This window comes from Salvia splendens, chromosome 19 (genome assembly GCF_004379255.2).
Source record: "Salvia splendens isolate huo1 chromosome 19, SspV2, whole genome shotgun sequence".
NCBI lineage: Eukaryota > Viridiplantae > Streptophyta > Magnoliopsida > Lamiales > Lamiaceae > Salvia > Salvia splendens.
In genome coordinates, this window is record NC_056050.1 from 3,238,624 (window position 1) to 3,254,991 (window position 16,368).

The 16,368-nt window shown below is 36.1% G+C and overlaps 1 protein-coding gene and 1 long non-coding RNA gene across 2 annotated transcripts; both read right to left on the reverse strand.

Moving 5' to 3' along the window:
* Positions 1 to 13,460: 13,460 nt before the first annotated feature.
* On the reverse strand, positions 13,461 to 14,827 carry LOC121778842 (bidirectional sugar transporter SWEET1-like). The gene is made up of 2 exons (XM_042176243.1): positions 14,479 to 14,827; positions 13,461 to 13,767 (listed from the first exon to the last, which is right to left on the reverse strand). The coding sequence occupies exons 1-2, from the start codon at positions 14,629 to 14,631 to the stop codon at positions 13,603 to 13,605; spliced, it is 318 nt and encodes a 105-aa protein (XP_042032177.1). The 5' UTR covers positions 14,632 to 14,827; the 3' UTR covers positions 13,461 to 13,602.
* A 121-nt stretch (positions 14,828 to 14,948) lies between these two features.
* Positions 14,949 to 15,527, reverse strand: LOC121778843. Its single transcript, XR_006045736.1, has 3 exons — positions 15,437 to 15,527; positions 15,169 to 15,264; positions 14,949 to 15,028 (listed from the first exon to the last, which is right to left on the reverse strand). It is a non-coding gene; the product is annotated as an uncharacterized LOC121778843 (long non-coding RNA).
* Positions 15,528 to 16,368: the final 841 nt, after the last annotated feature.

Consider the following 16,368-nt stretch of genomic DNA (forward strand, 5'->3'; position numbering starts at 1 on the left):
TGTCTTTTCGTATGAATTTGAAATTAACCATAAAATTTTAGTATACTACAAAAATATATTGCCATTTATTTACAAAAGAGATGTGCAAAGTTATGTACTTATATTCATATCATGCACATCACACAGGATTATTTTACTTTAATTATTTTTATCATTTATTTTAAAAATGAGATATTTTAGTCGTGGATGAAAAGATGATTGAAATGAGGCTCAATACATTATTGTGACTGAAATGAAAACAAAGTTGACATAACATCTGCAAAATGAGGACGTGGTTGAAATATAAGGTCTGCATTGTGGATAGGGGTGTGCATTCGGGTTTCGGTTCGGTTTTTTTGTCAAAACTGAAAAACCGAATTTAGGTCAAAATCCAAACCGAACCGAACCCGAAAAACCGAAAAACCGAAAAACCGAAACCGAAAAATCAAAAACCGAACTTAAAAAACCGAAAAACCCGAACAAAATCGAAAAAACTGAAAAAACTGAAAAACCCGAAAAAATAAATATAATATTAATATATATGTGTGTGTAATTTATTTTATTTTATATATACTAATAGAATATTTATATATAATATAAAATAATAATACATATAATATATATAATATAGTAGAATTTATTAAAAGAATATACTATATATTATATATAATATAATATATTAAATTAATAGAATATATATATAATTCGGTTATTCGGTTTTTCGGTTTTTTCTTCACCCGAACCGAACCGAACCGAACCGAAAAACCAAAATTTTTGTATTTTCAAAACCGAACCGAACCGAAAAACCGAAATAACTGAACCGAATTTCAAAATTTCGGTTTGGTTCGGTTCGGATATTCGGTTTCCGGTTTTTTTGCTCACCCCTAATTGTGGATGCTATTAAAATTTATTTTTCTTATTAATTTTATCGACGAAGGAAATATGCAGTCATTATCTGAGTTGTCCCGGTAGATTTTACCTATGTAAAATAGTATGCAAATTACACAAAAAAGTATAATATAAAAACTAATTTTTGAGGAAATACCAAAATAGAAAATTATGAATATTATTGATAGTGAACTAATAGAAGTATTATTTTATCTACTTAGGCCAATTCTTAAAATGAATGCGCTTAGCGACAATATGTAAGTTGATCAATGGAATCGCAATCATAATTTATAAAGAATAAATATGGGAAGAGGGAGATTCGAATTAAGGATCTAAACATTAACTACACCTTCATTAAATTGCCCTCAACATAAGGGCTCTTCAATCTTCACCTATCGAATTTTGGTGCACAAATTAGTGTGTGTTGTGTGTGTAATGACTCAGCATTTATCAGATTGTTGAACTAAACTTATCAACTTGCTACATTTAAATACAACACACTTATTTTTTTGGGTGAAACGTATTGTTTCAGTTTTGGGCAGCCATATGTTGACATTCTACTTAAATACAGCTTTAGTACTCACAATTTTGCTTGTGTTAAAAGAATATTTTTATCTTTTATCAAGAAAATAATAAGTTAATAATTTTATTTAATGCTCAAATCGTTTTATATTATACTCACAAGTGAACCATAGAGGAAACTTGATAGTTTGGTTAAAATCTGATCCGTTTTGTCGTCGAACAATCATGGAGTTTGGATTTATTCACAATCATCTCATGCCAAAAAATTTTTGGGTAAATTGTAATCTGATATGATATCCGGGAAATAATATGTGGTCGTCAGTGCCAGTGAGTTTAACGATGTTGTCTATTCGTATAGAAAACAATGTCGTTTGATGGGAAAATACCTATATAGTAGTATTACAGTAGACATTGTTTTTATTTCGTCTCGCGACCAAACCAAATTTCATAATTTTTCCTGACTGATTTCTGAAATTGTATGACATACCGGAATTAGAGTAAAATTTACAAATTTTCCTACTATTTCTTTTAAATTTAGATCGAATGTGTAGCAGAATTAGATCAAAACTCATATTTTTCCCTACAATTTCCCTTAGATTTACGTGGAGTGTGCCGCTAAGATGAGTTAAGTAATGAAATAATTGGTTCACTACATAAAATGAAATTAGGTTGGATCTCTGAATATTTTACTAGAAACATCCACAACATTTGGAATGCGATTAACGGTTGCTTTTAATTCTCTAACTACAATCTTTAATAAATGTTGATCCTTTAAATCAAACTTTGTAAAGTCTTTTTTGCTCTCCTTCGAATATGGTAACAAGATGTGTCTAGCATATGTCTTTTGTAGCTCTCTAATTATTCAAAATAACATTTTCCTATCTACCTCAAAATAAAATTAAAAACCTCCTTCATTTTCTATAAATTGCACTTGACTAATCAAAATGTTGTTGCTTTTGTCTTAAATTGCACGTGATTAATTGAACCTGATTTGGATATCAAAGTCTAGTTAGCAAAATAAGATAGAACAGATTGTTCAATAATTGTTAGATATTGGGCAAAATAAAAATTTGATCAAAATTCAATAATTATTTACATGCTACTACTATAAATTTCTAATTAACATGCTATGATTTCTAATAAAAATCATTATATGATTATTAGTGAATTGTTTCTGATTTACAAATGTTGGTTTCTGGATTACAAGATATAAACATGGCGTAATACAACCCAAAAGGAAGAAATACAGATGGAGAAACTGAACTGAAATTACAACGAAAAGAAACAATAAACCGCGAACAAAGTTTAGCCGAGTCGAGGAGGCCTCTTTCCGCAAGACGAGATACGCCCCGGTAGTGCTCTTCGGATTGGCGTTTCGTCCCCAAAGATAAAACGGCTACGTCTCTGGTGAAGCAGCACCGCAATCAACAGAGCTCCGACGAACTGGATGAAGTAGAGGGCAGAGCTTCGACAGAAAGACAATGCAGTGAGAGAGAGAGAGAGAGAGAGCTTATGATGTTTATGCTTTGTGAATATTGTGTCTAATGCAGTGGAATGACTAGCCTATTTATAGGCCAGGCCACCATGCATGGTCAACCAAGCCATGAAGGCTCATCATGGCAGATTCGTAACCGTCGGTGGTTACAAGCTTGTGGCAGGAGTGTGCCTTTCGCGTGTGGAGCGTGTGTATTTCTCACGTGGCAGCCGTGACTATGCAACGCTTGACGATGTGTCAAGCCACTTGGATTGCTGACTCAGCGGTGGTCTAAAAAGATTACTACGGGCCAAGACCCAAGCCCAAAGACCACCCAAAGACCAATTGCCAAGATCCAAGTCCAAGATCCAAGATCGAGATCGGGATCGGGCCCTCGAGCGCGAGCACGAGCACGGGCTCGGGCTCGGGCGGGCGGGCGGCGACGGCGTCGCGCGCGTGTGCGCGCGTGTGGGCTCTTTCACCCATCTTGGTCCACTATAATTATTAAGTAACATAAAGTCACTTAATTTAAACACATTAAAAGATGTGTCACTTCTCCAATGTGGGATAATTAACACTAGTTAATTATTCCCTAAGCTCCAACTCCAAGCTTTAATTAAAAGCTAATTATGCCCAACTTTAATCCACTATTTCTCACTCACCGGAAATCGGATTTGAGAAAGTGAATATACTACGTTTATCTACGTAAAATGTAGATCGACGCTATATCATTTAATTTCACAAAATTAAATGTCTCGTCATATTTATTATTTGGTCAAAATCCATTGACCGGGCATATTTAATCCATGATTTTAACAATCCCCCACATGAGTGGAAATAGCCAAATGCATATGTATGCAGACACAAGCTCAACCCTTGAGAGGTATGTAAGCATAAGGATAGGTAGTTGTTGGCTTTGAACCCTCCATAGTCGACACCATCGGATACACAGGCGGCTTAGTAGCGCTATGCTTTGAACTAATCCTCCACGGCGTGCACCGAGACAATGGTGTTAACGCTTAAACACCTCAATCTCATCCGTTCTCACGTTTTGTGTCCATTGCGGTCTTGGACACCACTTCGGATTCATAAGTGCGTTTTATGAAGCGACCACACTTTGCACTTACATAGGTGACTCTTAGTCAAGTACCTTGCCATACTTGATCTCTTTGAGAAGTCCATCTCTTTGAGATCATTAAGAACCATTAAAAGTGATAGACTTAGCCTTTACCACTAGGCAAGTTCTCCAACACTCTATTGCTCTGTAGGGAATAGATTTAGTTGAGTGTTTCTCATGAACTCTCATAGCTTAGTTGTCCATTTGAACCAAGTTCTTGGGATCTCCAGACTTCATGGTTGGGTTACCACTATGATAATTCTTTAGTTTGTGGATTTCAAACCCATTCCCTCTAGCAACTTGTTCATTTGATCACGGTTTAACCCTTTGGTTAGCGGATCCGCTAGATTATCTATTGACTTCACATAGTCAATTGTAATCACCCATGTTGTGATCAAATGTCTCACGGTGTTATGTCGTCGACGTATATGTCGAGACTTACCATTATAGAAACCATTATTTGCCCTTCTAGTAGCCGCTTGGCTATCGCAGTGGATCAGAACTGGTGGCACTAGCTTAGACCAACATATAATATCTTCAAGGAAGTTCTTAAGCCACTCGGCTTCCTCACCCGCCTTATCTAAGGCAATGAACTCCGATTCCATTGTTGATAGGGCTATACATGTCTGTTTTGTGGATTTCCACGATACAGCACCACCCCCAATAGTAAAGACGTATCCACTTGTTGAAAGTGAGTCTCTATTATCGGATATCCAATTGGCATCACAGTACCCTTCAAGTACCGGGGGTATCTCGAGAAGTGTAGCCCAAGATTTTGAGTATGTTTTAAATATCTCAAAACCCTCACAAGAGCTCTCCAATGCTCTTTGCTTGGATTGCTCGTGTAACGACTCAACTTGTTCACGGCACAAGCAATGTCAGGTCTAGTGTAATTATTCAAGTACATAATGCATCCGATCACCAGTGCATACTCTTCTTGTGCAACGGGCTCGCCTTTGTTCTTGCTCAAGTGAACGTCGAGTTCAATTGGAGTCTTAACCGGCGGGCCATCATAGGCTTTGAATTTATTCAATATCTTCTCAACATAATGTGATTGTGTTAAGATGATTCCATCAGACGTTCTTAGAATCTTCATTCCAAGAATTACATCGGCTAGACCCATGTCTTTCATGTCAAAGTTTCTCTTTAACATGGACTTTGTATCGTTAATTACTTGAGTGTTGCTACCCAAGATTAACATATCATCAACGTATAGACACACTATAACATGGCCGTTATTAGTGCTCTTGATGTAGACACATTTGTCGCACTCGTTGATTTTGAACCCATTTGATAACATCACATTATCAAACTTCAAGTGCCATTGCAATCGCGCTTGTTTCGATCCATATAGAGACTTTACGAGCTTGCATATTTTTTTCTCTTGTCCAGGTACTACAAACCCTTCGGGTTGTTCCATATAGATTTCATCTTCCAGTTCACCATTTAGAAACGCGGTCTTTACATCCATTTGGTGAATATCAAGATTGTGCAATGCAGCAATAGCGAGAAGCACTCGGATAGATGTAATCCGTGTTACAGGTGAATAGGTATCGAAGAAGTCATGTCATTCCTTTTGTTTAAAACCCTTTACTACTAGTCGGGCTTTATACTTATCCACTGTTCCATCGGCCTTAAATTTCCTTTTAAGTACCCATTTGCAACCTAGAGGTTTCGCACCTTCAGGTAGATCTACCAACACCCAAGTGTGGTTTAGCAAAACTGAATCAATTTCGCTTTGAACAGCTTCTTTCCAATGTAGCCCGTCTGGGCCATCAAAAGCTACTTTTATAGATGTCGGTTCTTCATCTAACATAAAAGCTATGTAGTCAGGACCAAATGTTTTTGGTGTTCTGACCCTACTACCACGTCTTAGTGTTGTATCATTTGGATCGGGCCTTGCACGCTTGCGCGATTCAGGTTCCGCATCCACTGATTTAGAACTAGTGGCTTCTTCTTCCACTGGTTTAGAACTAGTGGCTTCTTCAATTCTTGTCTCAGAATTGGTTGAGACTTTTTCTTTGTGTTTGCAAGGAAATGTATTTTCGAGAAATACAGCATTCCTTGACTCAATTGTTGTTCCTACTGTAATAGTCGATATTTCAGACTTGTGAACAACAAATCGATATGAACTACTGTTAAGTGCATATCCAATGAAGATACAATCAACTGTTTTAGGTCCAATTGTAACTTCTTTGGGAGGAGGAACCATCACCTTTGTCAAACACCCCCACACTTTGAGGTATTTGTAGAATGGCTTTCTTCCCTTCCACAACTCATAAGGAGTAACATCTTTTCCTTTGAGAGGGATTTTATTCAAGATATAGTTGGCTGTCAAAACAACTTCCCCCCACATGTTATGTGGTAATCCTGAAGTTAGAAGCAGTGCATTCATCATCTCTTTTAGAGTTCGATTTTTGCGTTCTGCAACACCATTAGATTATGGTGAATATGGTGCAGTCGTTTGATGGATTATACCACTTGCATTGCATAATTCCTCAAACGGGGCTACATATTCGCCTCCTCTATCGCTTCGAATCGTTTTGATTTTACAACCAAGTTGATTCTCAACTTCGTTCTTATAATTTTTGAACGCTTCTATTGCTTCATCTTTACTTCTTAAAAGATAAATGTAGCAATACCTTGTGCAATCATCTATGAAGGTGATAAAGCACTTCCTACCACCTCTAGTTTGCACCATCTTTAAATCACATACGTCCGTGTGAATTAATTCAAGGGGTTTTGTGTTTCGTTCAACCGATTGAAACGGCAACTTCGTCATTTTTGCTTCAAGACAAATTTCACATTTATCTTGGATATCCAATTCATTAGCCTTTAGTAAATCTAAATTTACTAATCTTTTAATGGCTTTTGAATTTACATGCCCCAATCTACAATGCCACAAATTTGAACACTCAGTCAAGTAAGAGGAAGTAGATGATTTGTTCTTATTAGCCAAAGGCTTAGCAACACTGCGAGTCATCACACTAAGTTTGAAAAGTCCATCGGTTACATAACCTTTTCCGAGTGACTTTCCAAACTTGTACAATGCAAACCTATCAGACTCAAATACAAGTTTAAACCCCTTATTCACTTGTATTGATCCTGACACTAGGTTCTTGCGGATGTCTGGGACAAGCAGCACATCCTTCAAAGTGATAGTGACGCCAGACGTCATCATGAGGATCACATTTCCGATGCCAAGGACTTCGGAGGATGCTTAATTCCCCATGTTGATCTTCCTCCCTTCAACAGCAGTGTACGAGGCAAACTTGCTCCTATCCGAGCAGACATGAGCAGTAGCGCCGGTGTCGATGTACCAGCCACCCTTGTTATCAACAAGGTTAACCTCTTCAGTGACCACAGCAATGAAGTCATTCTCGTCCCACTCCTTGAACTCCTTCTCAACGACGTGGGCTGCCGGCTTCTTCTTCTTGCTGCGGCAGTCTTTGGCAAAGTGGCCCGGTTTGCCACATTTGTAGCAGTCGCCTTTTGTAGGCTGCTTTCCCTTTCCTTTGTCACTTGGACGATTTGGGCGAGGGCGTTTGTTGGAGGGTCCGCCCCGCTCCAACAGATTGGCTTTGGCTTCAAGTGGGCTAAAGCCCTTAGCCTTCTGGTCACTCTTGCGCACATCAGCCTCAATGCGCAACTTCACGATCAAGTCTTCAAGGGTCCTCTGCTTTCGCTTGTGTTTGAGATAACTCTTAAAGTCCTTCCAACTAGGAGGAAACTTGTCGATGATCGTGCACCTTAAGAATTTGTCGGGCAAGGTCATCCCTTCAGCCACTAGTGCGTGGATGATCATTTGGAGCTCTTGAACTTGCTCCATGATGGGTCGAGAGTCGACCATCTTGTAGTCCATAAACTTGGATGCTACAACTTGTTCAGTACCTGCGGCATTATCTATGCTATACATCTTTTCTAGGCTTTCCCACATTTGTTTAGATGTGGTTACATTGGAGTATACATTGTAGAGACTATCATCTAATGCACTTAATATAAAATTTTTACATAGATAATCCCCTTTTCTCCAAGCATCATAGTCCGCCATGACTTCGAGCCTAGTCTCTTGATCGCTTGGCGCGGGCGGTTCGTTGTCCGTGAGGAAGTTGGCGGCGCCCAATGTTGTCAAGTAGAACAACATCTTTTGGTACCACCGCTTGAAGTCAGATCCTCCAAACTTTGGTGGCTTCTCAGCAGGTGGCATCATTCTTGGTGCCAAAGGTGTCGCACTTGGTCCTTGGAAGTAACCAATTCCGTTGCCCCCGAAGGAGCTAACAACATGGTTGGGCATAGAGCCCCCACCATTCATGTTGGGCATAGAGCCCGCCATGGTCATGTTGGGCATAGAGCCCGTCATGTTCATATTAGTCCCGGAGGAGCCAATACCCGTGTTGGTCCCGAAGGAGCCAGCACTCGTGTGAGACCCGAAGGCCCCAGCACCTGTGTGAGACCCGAAGGCCCCAGCACTCGATCCATTAAAGGATCCGAAGGAACCACTAAAAGTGGAACCAACTGTTCCACTCGAGGTGGATCCGCCAGTGCCCATGGGGGTTAACATACACCCAAGGGGTTGTTGATGAAGATGGATAGAACCCAGGGGTTGGCATCATCGACGGAATCAATGAAGTGTTGACAAGTCCAGTGGTCGCCATGGTGGAGGGAATGGAAGCGCGGAGGTGGCAGCAGCGGTGTTGGATTCAGTCGACATTTCCAGCAAAAGGTGTTAAATGTTTCGAAATTTTTAGTTCAGTTTAGAGGTCCAAATTCCTTCAAAAGCAAGTTATATCTCGTCTTGCGATTGTTGGTTTCTGGATTACAAGATATAAACAGGGCGTAATACAACCCAAAAGGAAGGAATACAGATGGAGAAACTGAACTGAAATTACAACGAAAAAAAACAATAAACCGTGAACAAAGTTTAGCCGAGTCGAGGAGGCCTCTTTCCGCAAGACGAGATACGCCCCGGTAGTGCTCTTCGGATTGGCGTTTCGTCCCCAAAGATAAAACGGATACGTCTCTGGTGAAGCAGCACCGCAATCAACAGAGCTCCGGCGAACTGGATGAAGGAGAGGGCAGAGCTTCGACAGAAAGACAATGCAGAGAGAGGGAGAGAGCTTATGCTGTTTATGCTTTGTGAATATTGTGTCTAATGCAGTGGAATGGCTAGCCTATTTATAGGCCAAGCCACCATGCAGGGTCAACCAAGCCATGAAGGCTCATCATGGCAGATTCATAACCGTCGGCGGTTACAAGCGTGTGGCAGGAGTGTGCCTTTCGCGTGTGGAGCGTGTGTATTTCTCACGTGGCAGCCGTGACTATGCAACGCTTGACGATGTGTCAAGCCACTTGGATTGCTGACTCAGCGGTGGTCTAAAAAGATTACTACGGGCCCAGACCCAAGCCCAAAGACCAATTGCCAAGATCGAGATCGAGATCGGGACCCGCGAGCGCGGGCTCGGGCTCGGGCGGGCAGGCGGCGGCGGCGTTGCGCGCATGTGCGCGCGTGTGGGCTCTTTCACCCATCTTGGTCCACTATAATTATTAAGTAACATAAAGTCACTTAATTTAAACACATTAAAAGATGTGTCACTTCTCCAATGTGGGATAATTAACACTCGTTAATTATTCCCTAAGCTCCAACTCCAAGCTTTAATTAAAAGCTAATTATGCTAAACTTTAATCCACTATTTCTCACTCACCGGAAATCGGATTTGAGAAAGTGAATATACTACGTTTATCTACGTAAAATGTAGATCGGCGCTATATCATTTAATTTCACAAAATTAAATGTCTCGTCATATTTATTATTTGGTCAAAATCCATTGACCGGGCATATTTAATCCATGATTTTTACAACAAAATTGTACAAATCCGTGCATAAGGAGAGTGACAGTATATTAGTATTATAATTGTAAATTTCTATCACTTGAGTGTTTATTCTATAATTAATAGCCATGGAGAGGGAAAAGAGCAACAAGAATAATTGCAAAGCAATACGTAAAGAGTGAGCAACCCCACTTCACGAAAACATCCAAATTCTAACCAAATCACCCCAATAATTAATATATTATCCATTGAAATCTCTTTTTTTTAAAAATAAAAACCCAATTGAAACATAACCATGTATTAACATCTCTACATCAACATTATTAATTAGCTCGGGCCATAATGAAACTCATAGCAAACTATTGCTAGTGACGACTTCAGTGTCCAACCCCACAAATTTCGTTTCCTGGATATGCCATTGCGTGCAACAAAACAAACGAGATCATTGTTCCGATCGCAATCAGCAGACATTAGCAATAATTTATGTTAAAGAAATATAAAATGAATCAAGGTTTTCAACGCATACATTACATTGCCGTTAAGATAAGGGCTTGTTTACATGGTCCTTATCGAACCTCTCATGCAGAAATTAGTATTTGTGTGTAGAGAAGGAGAGATATACTCAGCAACTCAGCCGCAGATTGTAACAAACATTTATGATAGATCGATGATATGATGAATTGATGATGGTGAGTGAATAATTTAGGTATCAATAAGTTGCAATATCAATCACGTGAGAATTGCAATGACGACACTTCAAATTTTATGTGAAATTTTGTTTGAAATTTTCTTTACTTGCTCCTTGATATATATGCATTATTGTACATACAATATTAAATTAGTAGGCCAAAATAAGATGGCGCCATCGTCCACGAGCAGGGACGGAACCAAAAATACAAATTAGCCAGTGCTGAAATTTAATAAAATTATAATAATATTTAAATAATTAAAATAATAATAATATTGAAGAAGTAATTTATAATATAAGAAAAAAGAGAGATGTAATCAATTTATTTAATATGAGTCGTTGTTCTTTTAAAAATTAAATAAAACAAAAAAATATGATATCAAATTTAAAAATTAAAATTGTTTGAAATCTGAAAACAAGCATGATGTAGGGAAATAAAACATTAAGTTAAATGAAGTATTTAGCTTGAAATACTTTTATAAAAAGAGGTATTAGAATCAAAACTAATCTAAATTGTTATAATTTTGTTATTTCTCATTTAATTTGATTTTATGTATTTCAAGTAAGTTATTTATATACATATAATATATTATAATTCTTTTGTTTAAAGTATATCATACTATAATTTAAATGAATCCAATTAAATCTAATACAGAAAAAATTTAATGGAGTCGTTTAATTACATGATACGTTTATTTAAATAAAATAAATTAATTAGTATATCTCAGTGACCAAACTTGTTTATTAACTCTTTAAATAGTAATGGGTTAATAAACTAAATCAATTTAAATCGGGGTCATTTGACCAAATTAATCAAAACCCATCTAAAAAGGCCCAATTGATCTAAACCTAATAAACACGCGCCGCCGTATCATCTTCTTCCTCCTTGTGAAAGTCTACTCCCATCTGCGATTGTTTTTCTTCTTCTTTCTTCTTTGTCGATGCAATTTACTCATTCTCTCTTCTTAAAATACAACAAAAATTAAGTCTTTCATGAATATTAAATTTCTCAATATAACAGACACGACATCTGAACAGGGTAGTCATGGCTGGGTAATGAGTTCGGCTCAGGCCAAGCCCCGCTCGAGCGGTGGCTTGGCCAACGCTATCTCCGTCCCTGTCCACGAGTACCGGAAAATTCTAGTATATTCGGCCTTTTGAACCGTTGTCGATCACTCATTCAACAGTTCCGACTGTACGTACAGATTTCGTTCATTCACTACAACAAACTCGTCTTATAAGGAAATAAAATTACAAACACAAGTACTTTCGTTGGAAATTTTTCTAAAATACACAAAGTTTAGGACGCAAGGAATAGTGTTCTTAAATCATTTGTCCACTACATCTCAATTTTTTATTATTTGTGATACTTTCGTTTGTGTCCCTTTGTTTTAATTGGGATACCGAAAATGAAGATGATTTGTATTGAATAAGTAATCTATTTTAATAAATACAAATTAACGTTTGTTGTAAGTGGTTCTATCCATCACAAATATCATATGTAGAATAGAAGTGGGAGCAACGTATATATGGCCAACCTCATTTATTAATAACCCGAGTTCTTAACTCTTGCCGGTTTCAAAGCGCTGAATCCGATTTCGATTCAAAATTGATGGTTTATTCACAATATTTTTACAAGTTTTTTCTTCCCCGATTTTCTCTGGATTTTCCCTATTTTTTTCGACTTCTAACAAAATTGCAGGCTAAACCGATGGTTCCGATTTAGCCATGCATCGCTAAATTTTTAATGTAAAGAATAATTTTATAAGATTTAAGCATCACTTCAACCTTCATTAAAAATGCTATCTTATTGTAGAAAAATATATTTATAGAAGTCCATTATTGTATTGTGACATATATATTGTTAGATACATAACTAATATGCTTATCACTAGTCAGTTTAACAAAAGTGAAGTACCAAATAAATAATTAAATAATGTTGCCTTGGGGTTTAGGTAACCACCATATTTATTGCAGCGGTGAGATTAACTCCGCCGGGACCGTTTTACTTTCTTTTCATATATGCAAATGCAATGTACCATTTCCTTCCAACGATTGCTATTTTTCTCTTTTTATTGTTCCAACAATTAATTACTTCAATATTTTCTTGTTGAGTTACTTTTGTCGACAGACTTACACAAATTTTGAAATTGATATTTTAGTATATTAAATTACTCCCTCCGTTTTTAGAAATAGCAATTATTTCTATTTTGGGACGTTCCTTAAAAATAGAAACTTTAGAATCTTTCTATTTTAGGACATAGATCCCACAATCCACTAACTCTACTTTCACTACTTTTTCTCTTCCCCTCTCTTACTTTACTCATTTTTCTTTTTCTGTCTCTTACTTTACCAATTCTTCTCACTTATTTTACCAATTGTGCATTAAAATTCATGCCGTTTCAAATGTTTCTATTTTTTTAATACGGAGGGAGTAGTATTTAAATGTAATGAGAGTTCACTTAATAAGAGAACACTTAATTAATTCTAATATAGTAACTAAATACTCAAATTCTTACTTAAAAAATAAATAGTGTAAGTAGTTTGGGACGAATCAAAATAGGAAAGTGCAAGTAATATGAGGCAGAGGGAGTATTATTTTTCAACATAAGACCATAATCAAAGCATAAAGTAACAAATTGTAATTATAAATTTAGGTTATTTACCAAATTAAATAATCCTATAAACTTCTAATGGACCGCATCTATAAGGCCTATTCAAAGCGGCCCATTTTGAACAAGTTTAGTAGCCTTTTATGGCTATATAAGTTTTACCATCTAATAATTAATTCGTACGGTATATAATTTTAGAATTTTATAAAATTATTCGTAATGTTGATTATCTATGAAACCTAAATGTGTAATAAGCTTGTGATCATCACCATACATATAAATATTAAATAGCGGTGGATTTACATATTTTGAAACCAAGATACAAATAAAGTCCTCTAATATGGTTAAGAAGAGTACACTTGTTAACTCAAATTGGTATGAAACTGTTACATTCATTACTACCAATGAGAAACTCATACTAATTAAACATCCTATAATTTCTAAGATAATAAGTGGGGATTTTTCTTTTTCTCATCCCCTGTTTTTTTTCTTTTTAATGAAATGTTAAGGCTGGCTGCTTGGGCTGGTGAGAATTTGCAAGGCCCATTTCTAAATTCCCATCGATTGTGGGCTTCTTGGCTTCATCTTTGCTCTTGCGGTAGATGGCATACAAAGTCAATTGCATTGCTCCCAAAAAACACCCAAATCCATTAGAAATCTGCAAAATATTTATGTTCAACTAAATTGCACCAGCATGAACATTTATTTTTGAAAATTTGTAAGTACTTAACTAAAATAATGTATATTAGAGCTATCAAAAGTGGCACGAAAGAAACTTTAAGCCGGTCGAGGAAATGGGCTTTTGAACCGGATTGGGAACAAATTTGGGCTAGCTCGACCCGACCTCAAATTGTTTAATCAAACTTATTTTTCGGTTCAATTGCTTGAGAAATTGTGGCCCAATGGCCCAAGCCACGCCAAACCCACTTCACAATTATATTATTTATATATTCAGTCCATTGGTAGCATATAATTTTAAGTGATTATGTATGGTTAAATCAGAATCACCGGTTTTAGGTTTACAAGGGGAGAAATGATAGGGGAAAAAAAACTCAAATAAAAACAAACCGGATTCAAAAGCAATTGTGGGCCCTACACTTTTAACTAATGACTAATTTCACCATGTTTAAACATGTAAATATTCTTAGAAAAGGAAATGAAAATGTACAAATTTGTCGTTACCAATGAGGCCATAAATGAACCATAAAGTACCACCTAGGAAGACAAACAGTGACAAGAGAAATGGCATATACTCTACACTCTTGGTTTTGATTACCATATGCTGCTCATCCAAAACAATTTCATTAATCCAATTATATGAAGAAGAAAAATGTTGAATTTAATTAAAAGAGAGAGGGATGATACATACCATGATTGAGAGAGGAGAAGCATACATTATGATGGAGAAAATAGTGGCAGCTAAACCACAAATAAACTGCCTTTTCTTCTCCTGTTTGAGGGCAAAAATAGAGACCAAAGCAACAGTGGAAAATATAGCAAGAATTACAAAGAGAAGAGCCATGATTCTTCCTTTCTCCTTCTTAGGAGCATATACAAGAAATGTTAGGACATAAACTGACTAAAAAACTACTCCTGTCCCATTTAATGCTGAAAACAAGTACTCCCTCCGTTTCATCATAGTTGAGGCGAAACTTTTCGGTACGCAGTTTAAGAAAGAGATGTTGAGTGTGTTGAATAAATAGATAAAATAAGTAAGAGAGAGAAAAAGATTGAGAGAATAAAGTAGAAAATGAATAAAGTAGAGAGAAAAAAGTAAGAGAGAGTAAAGGAATAGAGAAAATAATTACTCTATATGGAAATGACTCAATTATGAAGAAACTTCCCGAAATGAAAAAAATGACTCAACTATGAAGAAACGGAGGGAGTAGTTGTTTGGTGATATGAAAGGCAACCCATACCTGCATTATTGTACATTTCACAATTAATTTCCTATATAACTCAAAAATAGAGAATTCAAAGAAAATGGTAAGTAATATGCATTATTTTAGTAAAAATTGGAATTAAAAATTAAATAAAAATTACTACTACTACTACATACCAAGTAGCAAGTAAACAATTGAGCAATGTCATAACATATGGAATGCCTGAGAATTGCTTAGTTGATTTGTTCACGATGATCCTCTTGAAAGTAACCCTACATTGATAGTAATTTCCCCAAAATTTACTAACACAATATAATAATTCATAATAAATAAAGAAAAATGTGATGAGAATTTAGTGCTCACAATGGAGAGAGAAAAAAGAACAAACCAATAGCATTTCCAAAAAACAAAAAACAGAAATTCATCAGAAGAAATAAATGTTACCAAGAACTCCAAAGACCAAACGCAAGGCTTTGGCTTGACCCATATCTTTTAGAGGAAAAATATATTGAAATGGAATTGAAGAGAGTTGGTTTTGATGAGGGGTGATATATATAGAGCCAATTTGAAACAACTTTTTTTGCTGCGGTTTATGAAGCAGAATGTCTTTATCCAAACCGGCCATAGCTCCTCCTGTAAGTTTTATAACTCGTATATATGAAAGTGTAATAAAAACCTATATATAATTGAATTTTTAATATAAGTAGTACATATATTCGGTACTATATGACACATTTTTCTCTAGGAGAGTGTTATATTGCTAACTCAATATTTAATTGCTAACTACAACTAAATAATAGTCATTAGATATTCAAATTAAGGGCCTAGATCATTAGCTTCGGAATGTCAATACGATTAAAAAAAACGTCAATAAGGATATTAAGGTCAATTTGGAATAAATTAGTTGTAACTAACTTTTGAAAAATATCTCATAACTTTAAAACGCATATAACTTTCTCGATTTAAATTATTTTTTCGCACAACATATATCAAATTAAAGATAATTTCATAAAGATTCTAACGAGAGCTCACTTGCATATGTTCCGATGTCAAAATTTGAATTTTTTATAAAAATTTTCAATTTTTTCGTACATCAACAAATGTCAACATAATATATAAAATATGTCAATATAATACTTGTAGAATGTCAATATAAGCAATTTGTTAACATTCTCAAAGCATTGTGTTGACATTCTCAAAGCATTGTGTTGACATTCTCAAAGCGTTGTGTTGATATTTTCGAAACACTATATTGACATTTTCATCCAAAACCCTAAATGGTAGTTTTTTTTTATCTTTTTGATTTAATTAATAAAAACGAATATTACACATGTTCTTTGATTTCGAAGCATGTTCTTGTTTTATTTGTTATTTAA